General features: G+C 43.5%; 1 protein-coding gene across 2 annotated transcripts in view; it reads right to left on the bottom strand.

Annotated features, from left to right (window-relative positions):
* The window catches only part of nos1 (nitric oxide synthase 1 (neuronal)), a 39,800-nt gene extending 25,934 nt beyond the window's left edge, over nt 1-13,866 (bottom strand). The window contains exons 1-4 of one of the 2 annotated variants that reach the window (XM_041936258.1): nt 13,717-13,866; nt 9,896-10,707; nt 7,223-7,325; nt 2,299-2,436 (exon numbers count right to left, since the gene is read on the bottom strand). In XM_041936258.1, coding sequence (XP_041792192.1) covers nt 2,299-2,436; nt 7,223-7,325; nt 9,896-10,629 — 975 coding nt within the window. In that variant the 5' untranslated portion in view covers nt 10,630-10,707; nt 13,717-13,866. The remainder of the gene's footprint in view (nt 1-2,298; nt 2,437-7,222; nt 7,326-9,895; nt 10,708-13,716) is intronic. The other variant, XM_041936257.1, reaches the window with a different exon arrangement.
* Between the last annotated feature and the right edge of the window lie 287 nt (nt 13,867-14,153).

Here is a 14,153-nt window from a genome sequence, read left to right as displayed (position 1 = left end):
CACACACAGACCAAATACTCGGACGTCGACTGGCAGTCTGTCCAAAATAAACTTCCCCCCGTGTCCCTTCCAACAAGTCCTCGACAAAAACAGAAAAAAATGAGTTTGAACAGGACAGCAAACACACCAACGCAGCCAGTCAAAACAAAGGAAAATGGGAAAGGAAATTGAGTGAGAATCTGAGAAAGTGTTCACGAAATTGAAGATAAAAATAAAGAGATAATTACAAACAAAAAAAAGATAATTGACAACAAGAGGGTACGACAAAGAGAAAGAAAAGAGGCAGAAAAAAACATGAACAGTAAGAGGTGACAGAGTAATAGGGGGAAATGGATGAGTAGAGCAGGGAGTGTTAAAAATAAAACAAAGGAATCACTTGTGCTCCAGCACGTCCGCTCGTCATACCGCTCTGGGCATTCATGCCAGCCAGCTGTCCTTTTCGAGAAAGACGGATCATCCTCGAATACAGCAGTGTCTGTGATATATAATAAATCTGAAGATGCTACTACAGGCCATTCATTGGGATGCACAGCCTGTTCGATAAGTCACCGAAGTAATTAGACTGCTGTTTGCTGTTTTTGAATGGCCACGGTGTTTTGGGCTGTGAATGCTTAAACAGTGAGGTTCACCTTGTGCTAGACTGGCTTACTAACGAGAGGAAGAAACTTTGGCTACATGATAAAATGGGAAAAAAATGCATGGCTGCTTTGCTTTCTGAAATTTTACCCTCAAACAAAGTTTTTGGAAAAGACTCTCAAAATTAAAGAAGTCTTGTTTAGTTTGTGTAAAAACCGCCGGCGAACTATATCTCTCATTTTGCACAGTACAAGTCATCAACGCCAACATGGCCCCCACCTTGGCACATGTCACGTGGAAAAAGTATTTAAAGAGGAAATAACTACAAGTCCGTTCATGCTGGGAACTGTGCCCGCATGCAGGACTGGCCCTACAAGGTTTTGGGGAGCAGTAAACAAGATGCCAACATAACTTTTGGGCGTGTGCCCTTTGTAATTAAATAGTTTCACTCTTAGCATGTTAGCGTCATCATTGTGAGCAAGCTAGCATGTAGCTCAAAATACCACTTTACCACCGTCTTTTTTGATTTTACCATGCTAAACGTAGGAAACACTGCTCCTCTTCTGTAACGGTGAAGACTGCAGCTGGCGCTGGGATGGACGGATGAATGGATGGATGCGTTTTGTTGAGCATTTCATGCTACAGATGTATGAACGCATCAGGCTATTTGCATAAAAACATCTACTAAAGTCACATGGTTAATTTCTGAGTTTCCTGAAAATGCCATGTGACCATGTGAGCCGTCCCCATCCGGTATGTCAGAAATCTGTCATTTCATTGTTTCATAAGCTGTTCGCAGATTCACTGAACCCTCCGCTTTCTGGCTAAATAGGAGCTAAATCACCAACATTTCAGGCGAGAGCTCTCTAATGTATGAATAGTTAGTGAGAAGCAGAGAAAAGGCATGCCACGCTGTGCCATTATTCTTCAATCTACTTGACTTGCAAATTATGTGTTAGTAAGTCTGCAGGCTAAATGTTTTTCCAGTCAACCAATATATTGTACTTGCTATTTATCAGTGCCTTGAAGGCACCACTGAAGTCACAGATATCATGTCTGTCACCTTTGTTAGTTAACCTACAGCATGAAAGCTTTGTATGTCTGTGACTTCAAACAAAGGCAGTCACACAGGACTTCTGCCAGTCCTACAGCTGTCATAGTTTAGTAATGTTGTGGTCTGCCTTCTGTGTTAGTTTTGGTTTTGGTTTTTCTTGCTTCCCCTCCCTGTTCTGTTCTTTGTTCTCCCCATGCAGGTTGCGTGTGTGGCAGAGGGCGTGGCTCGTTTTGGCACTCACTCTCCCTGACCTGGCTTCATTTCCCACAAACCAATCACTCCACATTAAACCTGTCATTACTCCACTCCTGTGCCAGATAATTTCGTCCTGTTCCGTAGTCACACATGTCGCAACAAGCGTTACCAGATATGTTTTTGAGTGTGTTTCTCCTGTAATATTACCTGTGTCTTCTCGCGTATTTTCCAATTCCAATAATCTAATAATCACTAAATCTTCCAATTTAGTGAGGAGCGTCAGGGCAAGAAGAGACTACAGCACCTCAAAACTTTCATGCAGATTCACCACTGGCATAGAAACCCCACTTATTCTAGCAAGACTTGAATCATGACATCAAAATCTTTCTCTTGCCTCAGCGACAAATGTAAATGCTGCAGGAGGATGCTTTATCCACACAATGACTGGACTGATTTACATCTGTATGCCTTACCTTGCCGGAGCTGTGGTGGAGTGTGTCATTGTAGATCGTGCCAGTCTCCCAGTTCTTGATCTTCAGGAAGCGGGGACATTTGGAGGGGCTGCCGTTCTGCAGTGACTTGGTGGGCGATGCCCTGCCCTCGGCCGGAGGCTGGAAAGAGCAGACAGACATTTAGACATGAGTCATTACTGTTGTGTCTGGCTTACAGGCTCTGACCTCTGAGACACCTTTGGTGCGAGGTGGACAAGTTGTTAATGACCCATAGTGAGGAAAACTGAAAAGAGATGCAGCTCTCCCACTGTGCAGGGCTGGATTTGAGAACCGCGATGGGACATTGATTGGCAAACTTAGGATGGGAATAACGTGAGTAATATCTGGAAGCATCTTTACGAGGACTTCTGCAACCTTCCAGCTCTTTTTCTCAAGGAAAATCAGATTGTCATTGTGCTTAAGTCTGTACCTACGTACAGGAGCCACTTACATTATCTCATTCTTCCATTTCTGTTTTATTTCCCGTTACAGGATAAAGGCAATCAACATTTAACAGCAGGCTGATGGCAAGCTAACTCTTGTCTCACTGGGTTTTCCAATACTCTAGCTATTGACTGATGAAAGCCTGCAATTTAACCCCAAACCCAACTGTAAGCGCTGCTAGAGAATGGCACCGAGTGATTGCCTGAGATCAGAGTAATCAATCACACACCTTGGAAGCGCTTTCATTATCTACCACGGCATTGTTAATGCACAGTGGAGCAGCTTCTGAACAACAGTGACACAATCATCATGCTCGCCAGGAAGATGAATACCAACAGTGTCACGCCAGTTGAGCCTCAGTGTCATTTCGTGTCCTCTCCAACGGCAGAGAGGAATGAGGAGGACTGAATTGAATTTGATTTTGCACACACTGAGAGTAAAGAGCCTAGTTCCTGTGTGTTCATGCTCCAACAGCAGTAACCCCCACTGCGTGGCTCCGATATGACACGTTGTTATCACCGAGGTTGTGGACAGGAAGGAAGATCATTGTACCGTAAAGAGACTTTCAGTCGAACAGGCAAAGGAAATCAGATGCAGAGTTGTAAGCCTTGTTGACATGAAAAGCAGAGCGGTTGTGTATTTGAAAACTAATATCATGCTTGTCACTCACTGACTGGAAGCCATAGCTTTGGCATTTACATTTAAGAAAATCACTTTTGTGTTAATGCCACATGCAGGTTTCAGAGACGCCTGTTTATATGAATAACCTGTAAATGTCAGATTACTTTTTTCCTTCATTTGTACATGTGCGCTGCTGCAAATTTTAAATGTCACGATCACTGTGGAAAAGACAAACATCTTTTGCCCCTGAAAAAAAGGTCAGCTATTTAATGACCACTGATTAAATATTTGAGCAAGACATACATGGATAAAGAGAGACAAAGGGAGACAATATATGCCAAACGTGACTGGCCACAAATGTCGAATTGACCATTTGCTAAACCCCTCCCCCATACGGTGATTGTCCAATCATAGCTTAGCCAGTGCAGTTGGGCATGGCAGGTCTGTCAAGGTCTTTGTCCGAAATCACTCCCTTGTTAACTGATTCACTACTCCCTATATAGTAGATGCTCAATAATTGATAATAATAATAAATAGATATTTCACACATGTAGCTACTAATCATCATCATCATCTCTAACAGTTGTAGAGTGGCTCAATGGTAATTTTCACATCTGTAAAATCTGGAGCATTGCATTGTGGGATTGCTAGGAGAAAGAATGTGCATGACTGTGCATGGATGCTTCTTTTTTCATTCAACTGTGTGATTTTTATAGTGTAGTGTAACTATATAGTGGATAGATTTCCACACTCAAATAAACTGGCAGACTGTAGTGCAGTATATATCGAACAGGGGGTGATTTCAAAAACAGCCAAGCTTTGGATTTCTTCACAAGCTGAGGCGCAGTGCGTGGGACTGGAAGAGTGATCAGCAGCCACTGTGCAGGATTTCCCCAAAGGAGGCTGGTCCTGGATTCTGGCGGCAAGAGTTTATGCCGATGTTAGCAGCTCTGCCCTTTATTGGATTTGGGATTTAAACTGAAAAAATCAGCCAAACAGCCTGACCCTTTCAACCAACTCACAGAGCTACCATTTGCTTAATTAGCTATCTAGCTGGATGGTCACCGGCTACAAAAAATTGCCTTGTTTTATCCACCTTTTTCTGCAATCAAGGACCCAATATTTTAAAAATTTGTAAGAATTTCAAGTTTAAATCTACCACCGTTTTGTGATGAATGGAACAGAAAATTTATTGTATAGATGGACAAAAAACAAAAGAATAGGGCAAATGATTTTTGTCTCTTTGTTTGCTAATGCACAAAGTTAAGTCCAGTCATGATGATACTGTTTGATACACCCCAGGATCCATTCCAGCTCAGGCCCTGACTCTTCTTCAATCTGCCTTTGATGCTTTCCAATCACCACTCCTTCATGACAAACTAGTTTTAAAGTACGGTATTTTCCACCTCTACTAGTCACTCTCTTGCCATTATAACTTTAAATGGCACTCAGATTACTCTCGCTGAGTCATGTAATTAAGAATTTGGCTTGACAGCAGACTATCCTTCAAGATTAACATTCAGCATTCATCTCAAAAATCAAACTAGGCTAAGCGATTTCTGCCTGTTTCCAAACTTAAAACAATACAGTCAGACAGTAGAGTCAACCTTAATGTCTGTCCTTGACTATGGAAATCCCCCATCAACATGTCGGCAGCTCATTCCTGTGTGTCATAGTACATTACGCTTCATCACAAATGAAAAATGTCATACTCGTACAAAAGAAATAGCCATCTCATGTTATTCATTAATAAAGCTCTACTGTTGAAGCCTCCAAAGTAGCTCACATCTCTCACTTAAATCTAGTAACTACAATGCATGATGCAGTAACTACTTAACCTCAGATATCCCTTAAGTGTTCGGGAATGTTGGCAGAAGTGGTTCCAACTACCTTCAAACTAGAGTCCAACATCCCCCATGGTGACTGTAAAGCGTTGTTGTCTGAGGTTTCTCTGACTCTTGTAACTGCTTTTTATTATTTCCTTGTTTATTGTTTCTGTTTGACAGTTGTGTTCTTGGGAGTGTTCTTGTTCTCATGCCTCTCTTGGAAAAGAGATCTTAATCTCAATGAGACTGTCTGATTAAATTAAGATGAAAGAAATGGCCCAGTCCTCCCTGTGCAGCCCGTATTGCTGAGGAAAGTTGCTGGACCACCTATACACTTACAGCATGTGTAAATCCTGTTATGCATCAATCACCAGGCCTCAATGTCAAGAATAAGGTGTAGCTGTAACAGAGGGGAGCAGCCACAAGCTAGATATTAAGATAATTGAAACTAATCTGATGAAGATAATTTCATAATGGGGCGCAATGACCAAAGTCTTTCTGGTAAATGTAGTTATGCAATAAAAGTTCCTCATTCACCCATCAATTAAAACTTCTAATGGGAAATGGAGATGACAAGCTCGAGACTCGGGGTAGATGGGAAAAGAGAAAAGGAAGAAAGTGAGACTGATGGTCTAAGGATGGAGAGAGATGCTAGATTTGTTTAATATGTATGTGGTTAGGTCATGTTTTTTAATATAAGTACATTTGTGGTAAATTTCTTGCATGTTATTTCGTGATGATTAAGCCGTTGTGTGTTTGAAAAAAAAAAAGGTACATATTCTTATATTCCCTGCTTTCAATGGGCCATCAAAGGTGGTATCTCCAGAACTCACTAACTGCTGGAATCTGACAGAACTTTCTGGCACCTTTCCTTTGCAGCAGGCTTATTAAACCTTAAATTATGCAGCAGTAGAAGCTCAAGCTGGAGGCACATGGACAATCCTTCACCAAAGTGAGAGAACTAATTTGCAGGCCATCGACATGTCACTTGAAATCCTTGCATTTAATCACACGAAACTTGTGCTTTTTGAAATAAAATGAATGTAGAGTCTGACTTGAGTCTATCGAATTAAACTCTGAGCAATGAGCCATTAAAGTTAGTTATCAGTGTCAAGCAAAACACCTGCAGGGGAACTTCTTGCTGCATGACGCACACACACACACAATGATTCTATTTCCCAAACACACCTCCTCACAAAACATAGGTTTCCTCAGTATGAGCACACACAACCAGGAAAGATGTATGGCCTCTTACCACATCATACATACATGTCCTCTCTAACCGCCATCAAGCATGCATCATCCATACTGCCCCCCCTTCTTTCCAGCACTCTCTCACACAAATATTCTCACAAGCATGCACATTAACACACTCTTCTCTGCAGGTCTGAGGGGCTGGATCATTTCAACAGGGGCCACACTTGATGGAGAGAGACGGATCAGCAGCTGCACGCATTCATTATGCCTCCTGGAATCATTTTGCCCCATCCGGTCCCATTGATGGGGCTCGAGCGACGTCACAAGTGGGTGGATAACGCAGACCATGTGCAGATTACAACACTATCCCTGTCATAGACACTCAGACCTGTGACCAGACCCTTCTGTGTGGAAGGCATAAGCTGGATTTAATGCTGCACCAGCTTTCCTTCCCCCGGAAGGATCTAATGCCGAGGTGATGGGATCTTAAGCAAAGGTTTTACTACTATGAGCAAAGACGCAACACAGATGTGCATGCTCAATTTCTGAAAGCATGGAAAGTGCCAATATTGTGGATTATTGTACAAAGCTAAAGAGCCAGACAGGCAAAGGCAGCCATGGATGCACATGCATTATAGAGCTTTAGAGTTTTACTTAGCAAACCTGCTAATGAACACTTGCAAACACGTACACAAACAGAAAAAAGGGCGAAGAATCTTCATGTTATTGATCTAAGTGAGTTGTTCCACCCTTGAAATAAATTAGAGTAAAATAGATCATATGAAAGCAAACATTTTTGTGCATTTGTTTCATTTTACCTTGTCAGTGTCAGCGTTGTTGAGCACCACCGGCATGTTTTCCAGCATTCTGTTGTTATCTGACGACAGCTGGGGAGACGTGCCATTTCCCACGCCAAGGTCCCTAGAAGTCATACACAATTTTCTGTCAGGTGTGTGTGTGCTCACATCTGTGCCAAACTCACTCATTTCACGTCAAAATCACAGCCAAATGCTGCACACACATGCAGACACACACACACACACACACACACATACACACACACACAGACCTCTCTTCCATCAAAGACATTGAACATAGACTTGTACACCCTCTAAGACGCAATCATAAATTCCAGCACAACAAGTTTCTGCACACCAACAACAAGTTGTTTTCTCTGTTCAGGGATCAGTGGGTCAGACATTTATTTGTCACCACAGTTCTGTCCAACCCTTTTTATGACAGGAAGTTGGCGTGAAAAAACTCTTGAGTGAGAATGGAGGGAGAAAGGGACTTAAAAGTTAATTGCAAAAGGCTTGTTTACATGGCGTACATGCATAGATGTTCCTGGTTCATTCAGGGAAGTGGACACTACATTTAGAGTTACCGTCACAAGCTCACTTGTTTGGCTTTTACCTCTGCTTTTAGGCCGGTAACAATGTAGTCAAACTTGTAGTCAAAGTCTTATTTGGTCATTTTATATGGCTCCACAAACAAATGACAAAGAATATACTACACAAACTGCTGCCACTCACAATGCGAGATCTCACTCTTGATCGATACGATACGAATGCGATCCAAAGAGATAAAGGAAAAGGGGGGAGGGGAGATCCCTGTGGCAAACCACACAGACATGAATAAATACGGAGAACTCATCGGCGTGTGATTTCAAGTTTGCTTCCCTCTAATGGAAAAAGCCCACACACATATCGCCCCTTACTTTCACACTCACCTCCCCCCTGTCTTTCTCATGTGCACGTGTCCATGCTAATGCTGCTGTAAATCCTCACAGGCATCCCTTCTCCCTGTCACACTCCCTGTCACGCTGTATTTCTTTATTTCCACAATTTGCACGAGCGCATTTATTCCCACAATTCAGAGGTGGAGTTCAGACATGCAGAAACACAGAGAGAAGTTGTGTGTGTCATCAGCTCTGACTCTGACGTAAAGCATCACCGGCCTCATGCTGGATTGTGAAATTGTAACAGCTTCTCCCCTGAAAGTTATTACATGTCATTCTACTCCAGGCTAATTGTCATCAAGACGTGATTTGAGAGATGCTACTGCACAAATGTGCCTAGAAAAAACAGATATTATTGGCTATTTTCTTCTCAATAGGCTTTTTCATTCAATTAGAGGTCTTCAGAAACCCATCTTCCAAAGCCAAAACAGAAGAATAAAATTAAGTTAGCTGTCTCCTTTATCGTGCTGACCAAAATTCAGAATGTTTATAGATTGTCTGTAGGCTTGAAACCCCACACAGGTGGCCCCATTAACAAAAGCCATTCAAGAAAGACTTCACGTTCATGCTTTGATTTTTTTTTTTCTAAGCACATCTCAATAGAACGTGATGAATCAGTCAAGTGTGTTTGTGAAAGAGGGGAGGATGTGCATGGATTGGTCAAGGATGAGATATTGATTCATGGAGACTGTAGCTTCAATTTGAGTTCAATTGGCCGTGGGAGTACAACGGCAGATAACCGAGACGCCAGTATCAACAGCACACAGTGCAGACTATTTAGACAGAGTCGGGGATGGAATATCGGCCCAGATGTGAAAAGCCAGTCAAGAGTGAACACTTAAAACAAACAACAATCTAAGCACATATTCACAAGCACATATATTAATGAAGCAGAATTGTCACCAATTCCACACTCCTCAACCACTTGCTTGCTGCAGCACTGCTGACCTCCAAACTGAAGAGGGGCTGTTTGGAAGAAGTTTAGTTCTCTTGCAAGCTGTTCAAAAATGGTCTAATGACAAGTGTGTGACAGGCTTCATGTTCCAGTATGCAAGTTGGGGTCTACTATGTCCCACTGATATGGGGACTGACATCAATAATATTGAATGCAACTATATAAAATATTCATATGTGAGCTGCTGCAAAACATCCTCAAATTAAAGCAGATTGCAGTGACATTCTGATACATGCTAATCATTTCCTGCAAATTTTCAAACCAATCTGAGGCCAAAGATGCAGCTAAATAACCTAAATCCTGATCCAAGACAGGAAGTCACATTTAAAGTATGAAAAGCTGCCAAAGGCTAGCCACGTTGTTTGTTTAAAGAAGTTTACATCAACCTAAATGAAGCATTTGTCCCAGAAACTGAAGAATAGCAACCAAAATGGACAAATGTTGTGAGCAGTGTCATCTTAAGTGAGGTTTGCGATGGAGACCAGCGTGCAGACAGTAATTACTGGCACTGTACACTGAGTCATATTAGATGAATGACAGCCTGCCTGTGGTGGCTAATGCAGCACAGCTGGGTCAGGCAGTTTGGGGACTACAGGCAGGCAAAGTGAGACTTTCTTTCAATCAGAGGACCAGGTGTAGGCTATGGGTCAGCTAATAACCACCTTGTTGAAAAGCTCTTGACCTAAATCCTGATTGAAATTCTACTGGGCTCTCACTCCAACACACACTGTAGAGGGGAACAATCACAAAGACACTTTTACTGAGGGGTGAATGAGGTAGCATTGCATCGCAAATTACCAGGCCACTTGAATCCCAGCGTCCCTTCTCCCCGCATTCCTCTGGCCTTCACCATTGATCTCCCTTTTGCTGTTTTTGATGAGGCGCAGCACTGGTTCGATCTCCTTCAGCAGCTCGTTGTTCTCCTCCAGCCCGTTGCACAGGAGAGCCCCGCGGCCGCCGTCCCTCATCAGCAGGGGGTCCTGGGCCTGCACGCCTCCCCTCTGCAGGAGGGACTGGGTGATGGACGGAGAGGACAGGTTCTCAATGGCCCTGAGCTGGGGCTCCTTGTTGACCTGCTGCTGCTGCTGTTGCTGCTGCCCTGGGCTGAACGGGCTGAGAGGGGAGCAGTGCTCGTAGGACTTCGAGGGCGGGAAGGCAGGGCGAGTGACCCTCACTGTGCGTTGGCGGCCATCTCCAGACAGGGTGGTCTCCAGGTGGGTGGTGAAGCCCTCAGGCCCACGGAGAATCAGCACGGCGTGGCTCTCGGGTGACACATTCTTCAGTGTCTCCAGGGCCCGTTCGTAGGACAGGTCCACCAGGGGCTTGTTGTTGACAGCCAGGACAATGTCGCCCACCTGTACCAGGCCGCACTCCTCTGCTGCGCCGCCACGGATGAGGTCAGACACGATGACAGGCGGCTTGGACACCCTCTGCTTCACCAGAAAGCCCAGACCACCAACCTTCCTCTTGAAAAGGCGCACTGAGATGATGTTGGGCTGCAGCTGGCACACTGTAGGCTCTGACTCCTGCATGGTGTCTGTTGTGTGATAGTGTGTGTGTGTGTGTGTGTGCTCTTGCTTGTAAGTATGTGTGTGTCCCCAGGGATGTTTCTGAAAAGCAACAGAAGGAGAGGGAGGAGGGGAAATACAAATTCTATTAGTTTTAGAGGAAATTACCTTGACTGCAAGAACTATTTACACCGGGTTGATTTAACATAAATCAGACAGGGTATATGAGTCATTCAGTGTTTTCAGAAGTTAATATCACACAGATAATTAAATCATGTTGAGCTACACATGCATGACATGAAAAATCTATCATCACACAGGTCAGACATGCTGGTATCTCTAATGGCATCGCAGTACATGAAACTAGAAGGCCAACAATGTGACCAGGTCTTCCTTACCGAACCGCTGCCTCTTTTCCCGACTGGTGAAGTATTAACCCAACCACTGAGAACAACTTTGTGGTACCTCCCCTGTAAGCTATTTTATTCTCCTATTCCACTGCATTTCAGAGGGATATATTTCTGGCTTTTTTTTTTCTAGATAGATCTTGTCCTAAACATGACTAATGAGATGTTTTTATTTTATTTTTTTCTATTACTGTAGGACTTTTTACATCACGTAGTATTGATACTCTAAAACCTCTGGTTTTCCCAATTCCCAAGAGATGGTCAGCCAGTTTAAGTTGAACGGCATTGTCTGCCTGAGAGACAGTAACCTTTGAAATCATTATCTTCACTATTATTGTGTAGAAATATATGACGGCCTAGGATGTTGAGCATAAATACTTTATACTGACATAGAAGAGCATAAAGTGCGATTGTTGCTGGGAATGTTTCCTTTGAACAGTAGCTTAATGCCAACACTTCAGTGTCTGAACCTCCTACTTTTATTAACACCAAGTACAACCATGCTTGCACTTTGCACTCAACTTTTGAGAGAGAAAATAAGCAACCTAAAAGCTGATTCCTCCACTCCCCTGAAAAATATGTCATTTCAGCCTGCGCTTCATTGTCTCTGCACTCGGACTGAACTTCATGAACAAAAACAAACACCAAGACGCCGTTTGCCAGAGTGATGAGATTTACTTCCTTTGATTCAACGCCACGATAAGCATGATAATTGTTCTTTGAGCCGTTGCATCTGGCCGCGTGGGTGGAGCCGCCTGGAATGTACAGTACGTCAAAAAAAAACAAAAAACGCACGCACACAGGCGCGCACGCACGCACACGCGCGAGCTCGCACACGACCATACGCAGAAACACACAGCTGAAGCTGCTGTGCGCGAGCTGCGCAGTCGGTATCGGAGGGCAGGCACGCGGCTTTCGGCGGGAACAATTCAGCACCAAGGTCAGCGCTCCGCCTCTGAATGCAGCCCGTTTCCATCCTCCCCCCGCTGTTTGTGCTCCTATGCGACAGTTCAGTGAGTTGTTTATTTCCTAACTCTTTCAAACAGCCAGAAGTATGAGAGGCAATGCACTTGAATGCGCGTTGGTAAAAAAACAAAACAAAACAAAACAAAACAAAAAACAAACTTCCCCAGAGCTCAATAGATGAACCGCTGACTCTGTCAGACGGAAATGTTCATATATTCTTGCACTCGCCACAAGTGTAAAGTGTCATACTTCGAGCAGTTGAGCCCAACATCCACTGACAAAAACCACACTCATGGAGTCAGGTGTTCAGTTCGTGGCTTTAGGAAGAAGTGGCGCAAGTTCATAAATATTGACTGATGTGTCCTTGGGCACAGGAATAACTTAAGAAGGCGGCCCTTTAATCTTCACTCTTTGTAGCTGCACCCTACCAAGATGAGAACCTACCAATAACAGACGTGGATATTGATGGAAATGTGCTCTGAATATGAAGATTCATATGGGGGGGGGCAGTGTTTCTCTGTAACACTGCTATAATTAGGCCCATTAACTACAACGCTTAAGCCAGCAAAGTTTAATTATTGGTGATATACCGTTTCGCTAATGGATGTGTCATCAAGATGACTGTGTGCATGCAGATTCACATGTATCAACAATCATTACACATTTCTACATTAACGAATCTGTCAGGCTGTCCTCAAGTACATCAAACCATAATCCAAGTTAATCAGAAACTACTTGTTAGCTAATCATTCATTAGAAGCTAAATCCTGATTTATTTCTTACCAACTAATACGGATTTCATCTTATTGTATCTATTTTTTATTATTATTATTATTATTATTCCCTTCTGTTTGTACAATGAGCTCGTTATTTGCATTTAAAAACCTTTGATTTCTTCTGCCATAAAACCATTGCTGGATTATCAACCAATGTGGGAAACCACCCAGGGACCAAATGTCAGGTATCTTGTGCCCTGCCCACTCATTATTCCACAACATCCACTTGAAATACTGGTTATGTGCAGGTTCAGCGAGTTTGTCGGGTCGTCTTCATTCAGCATGCAACAGAAACAAATACAAATTCGATGGACGGGTTTCAAATCTCCACCATATGGCAACAAAAAGGCTAAAGATCAATCTATTGTTGCAATAACTCCCCATCTCTCTGATTTCTGTTCTCCAGACAAGACCAAACACGGCGAACAAAGCAGCTACAGAACTGCGTGTTGCTACTCAGTGACCGATCTTAAAAAAAAACAAACATTTAGCACAAAATGCAAAGAAACCTGAATGACATCATTCAAATTTCATTAAGCAATGTTGAACTTGAGGAACATGCAAGAACAAGTAATTCAAATGTATAGGTTGGGTTTATTTTGCACTGCTCTCCTCAGTGCAATCGGCCAAAATGCACAAGATGTTGCCATCGAGCCTGAATTTAATGGGTATTTCCCAAAGCAACAAGTTCTGGCGACACTTTTGGGGCTACAATAAGAATAACGGCAACACCATTAATGCTGCAAGCTCCTACACTTTGTGTGACAAAGACATTTTTCAAATAAAATACATCCTGTCGTGGCCACAGGTTTGCACATTACTTCAGGAACGCACCATCCTTTCTCAATGATGGCTCTTCTACATCCTCATCCGGCGGGGGAACACGCAGCCTAATTTCCCACAGAAATAAAGGGGAAAAATGAAGGCAGCACAGTGCGTGAAAACAACGAGCAACAACTCACCCCTGAGAGCAAGCTGCAGTGAACTTGGGATAAAACTCCTGCGCTCCTGCGTCTCTTCCTCAGCAGCGGCTGCACAGGTCTTTCATCCCCCCCCCAAAAAAAACCGTCTCCAAAGTCGCAGCGACGCGCTCTGCCTCTCTAGAGACGAGGCACGCTTGTGCCTTTCCGCGCACCAGGGCGCCTTATAAATACAGAGCAACGAGACACAGGGACGAGCCGGGAGAGAGCCGTGCGCGGGCATTTAAATGAACTGTGGGTGGGTTTAGTTATGTCGGTTATCGTCATCACTCAGCATGCAACAGCCGACTCTCCTCACACACACTCCCCTTCCGTGGGCCTTCAGATGGCTGCAGGGGATAGGTAAGGACTGTCACTGCAGCAATACTTTTGAGTGTGATCCTGGTGAACTTGCAGCAAAGTCGTATTTGGGGATAAAG

This window comes from Chelmon rostratus, chromosome 5, assembly GCF_017976325.1.
Source record: "Chelmon rostratus isolate fCheRos1 chromosome 5, fCheRos1.pri, whole genome shotgun sequence".
Taxonomy (NCBI): domain Eukaryota; kingdom Metazoa; phylum Chordata; class Actinopteri; order Chaetodontiformes; family Chaetodontidae; genus Chelmon; species Chelmon rostratus.
This window is presented reverse-complemented; position numbering and strand designations above follow the sequence as displayed.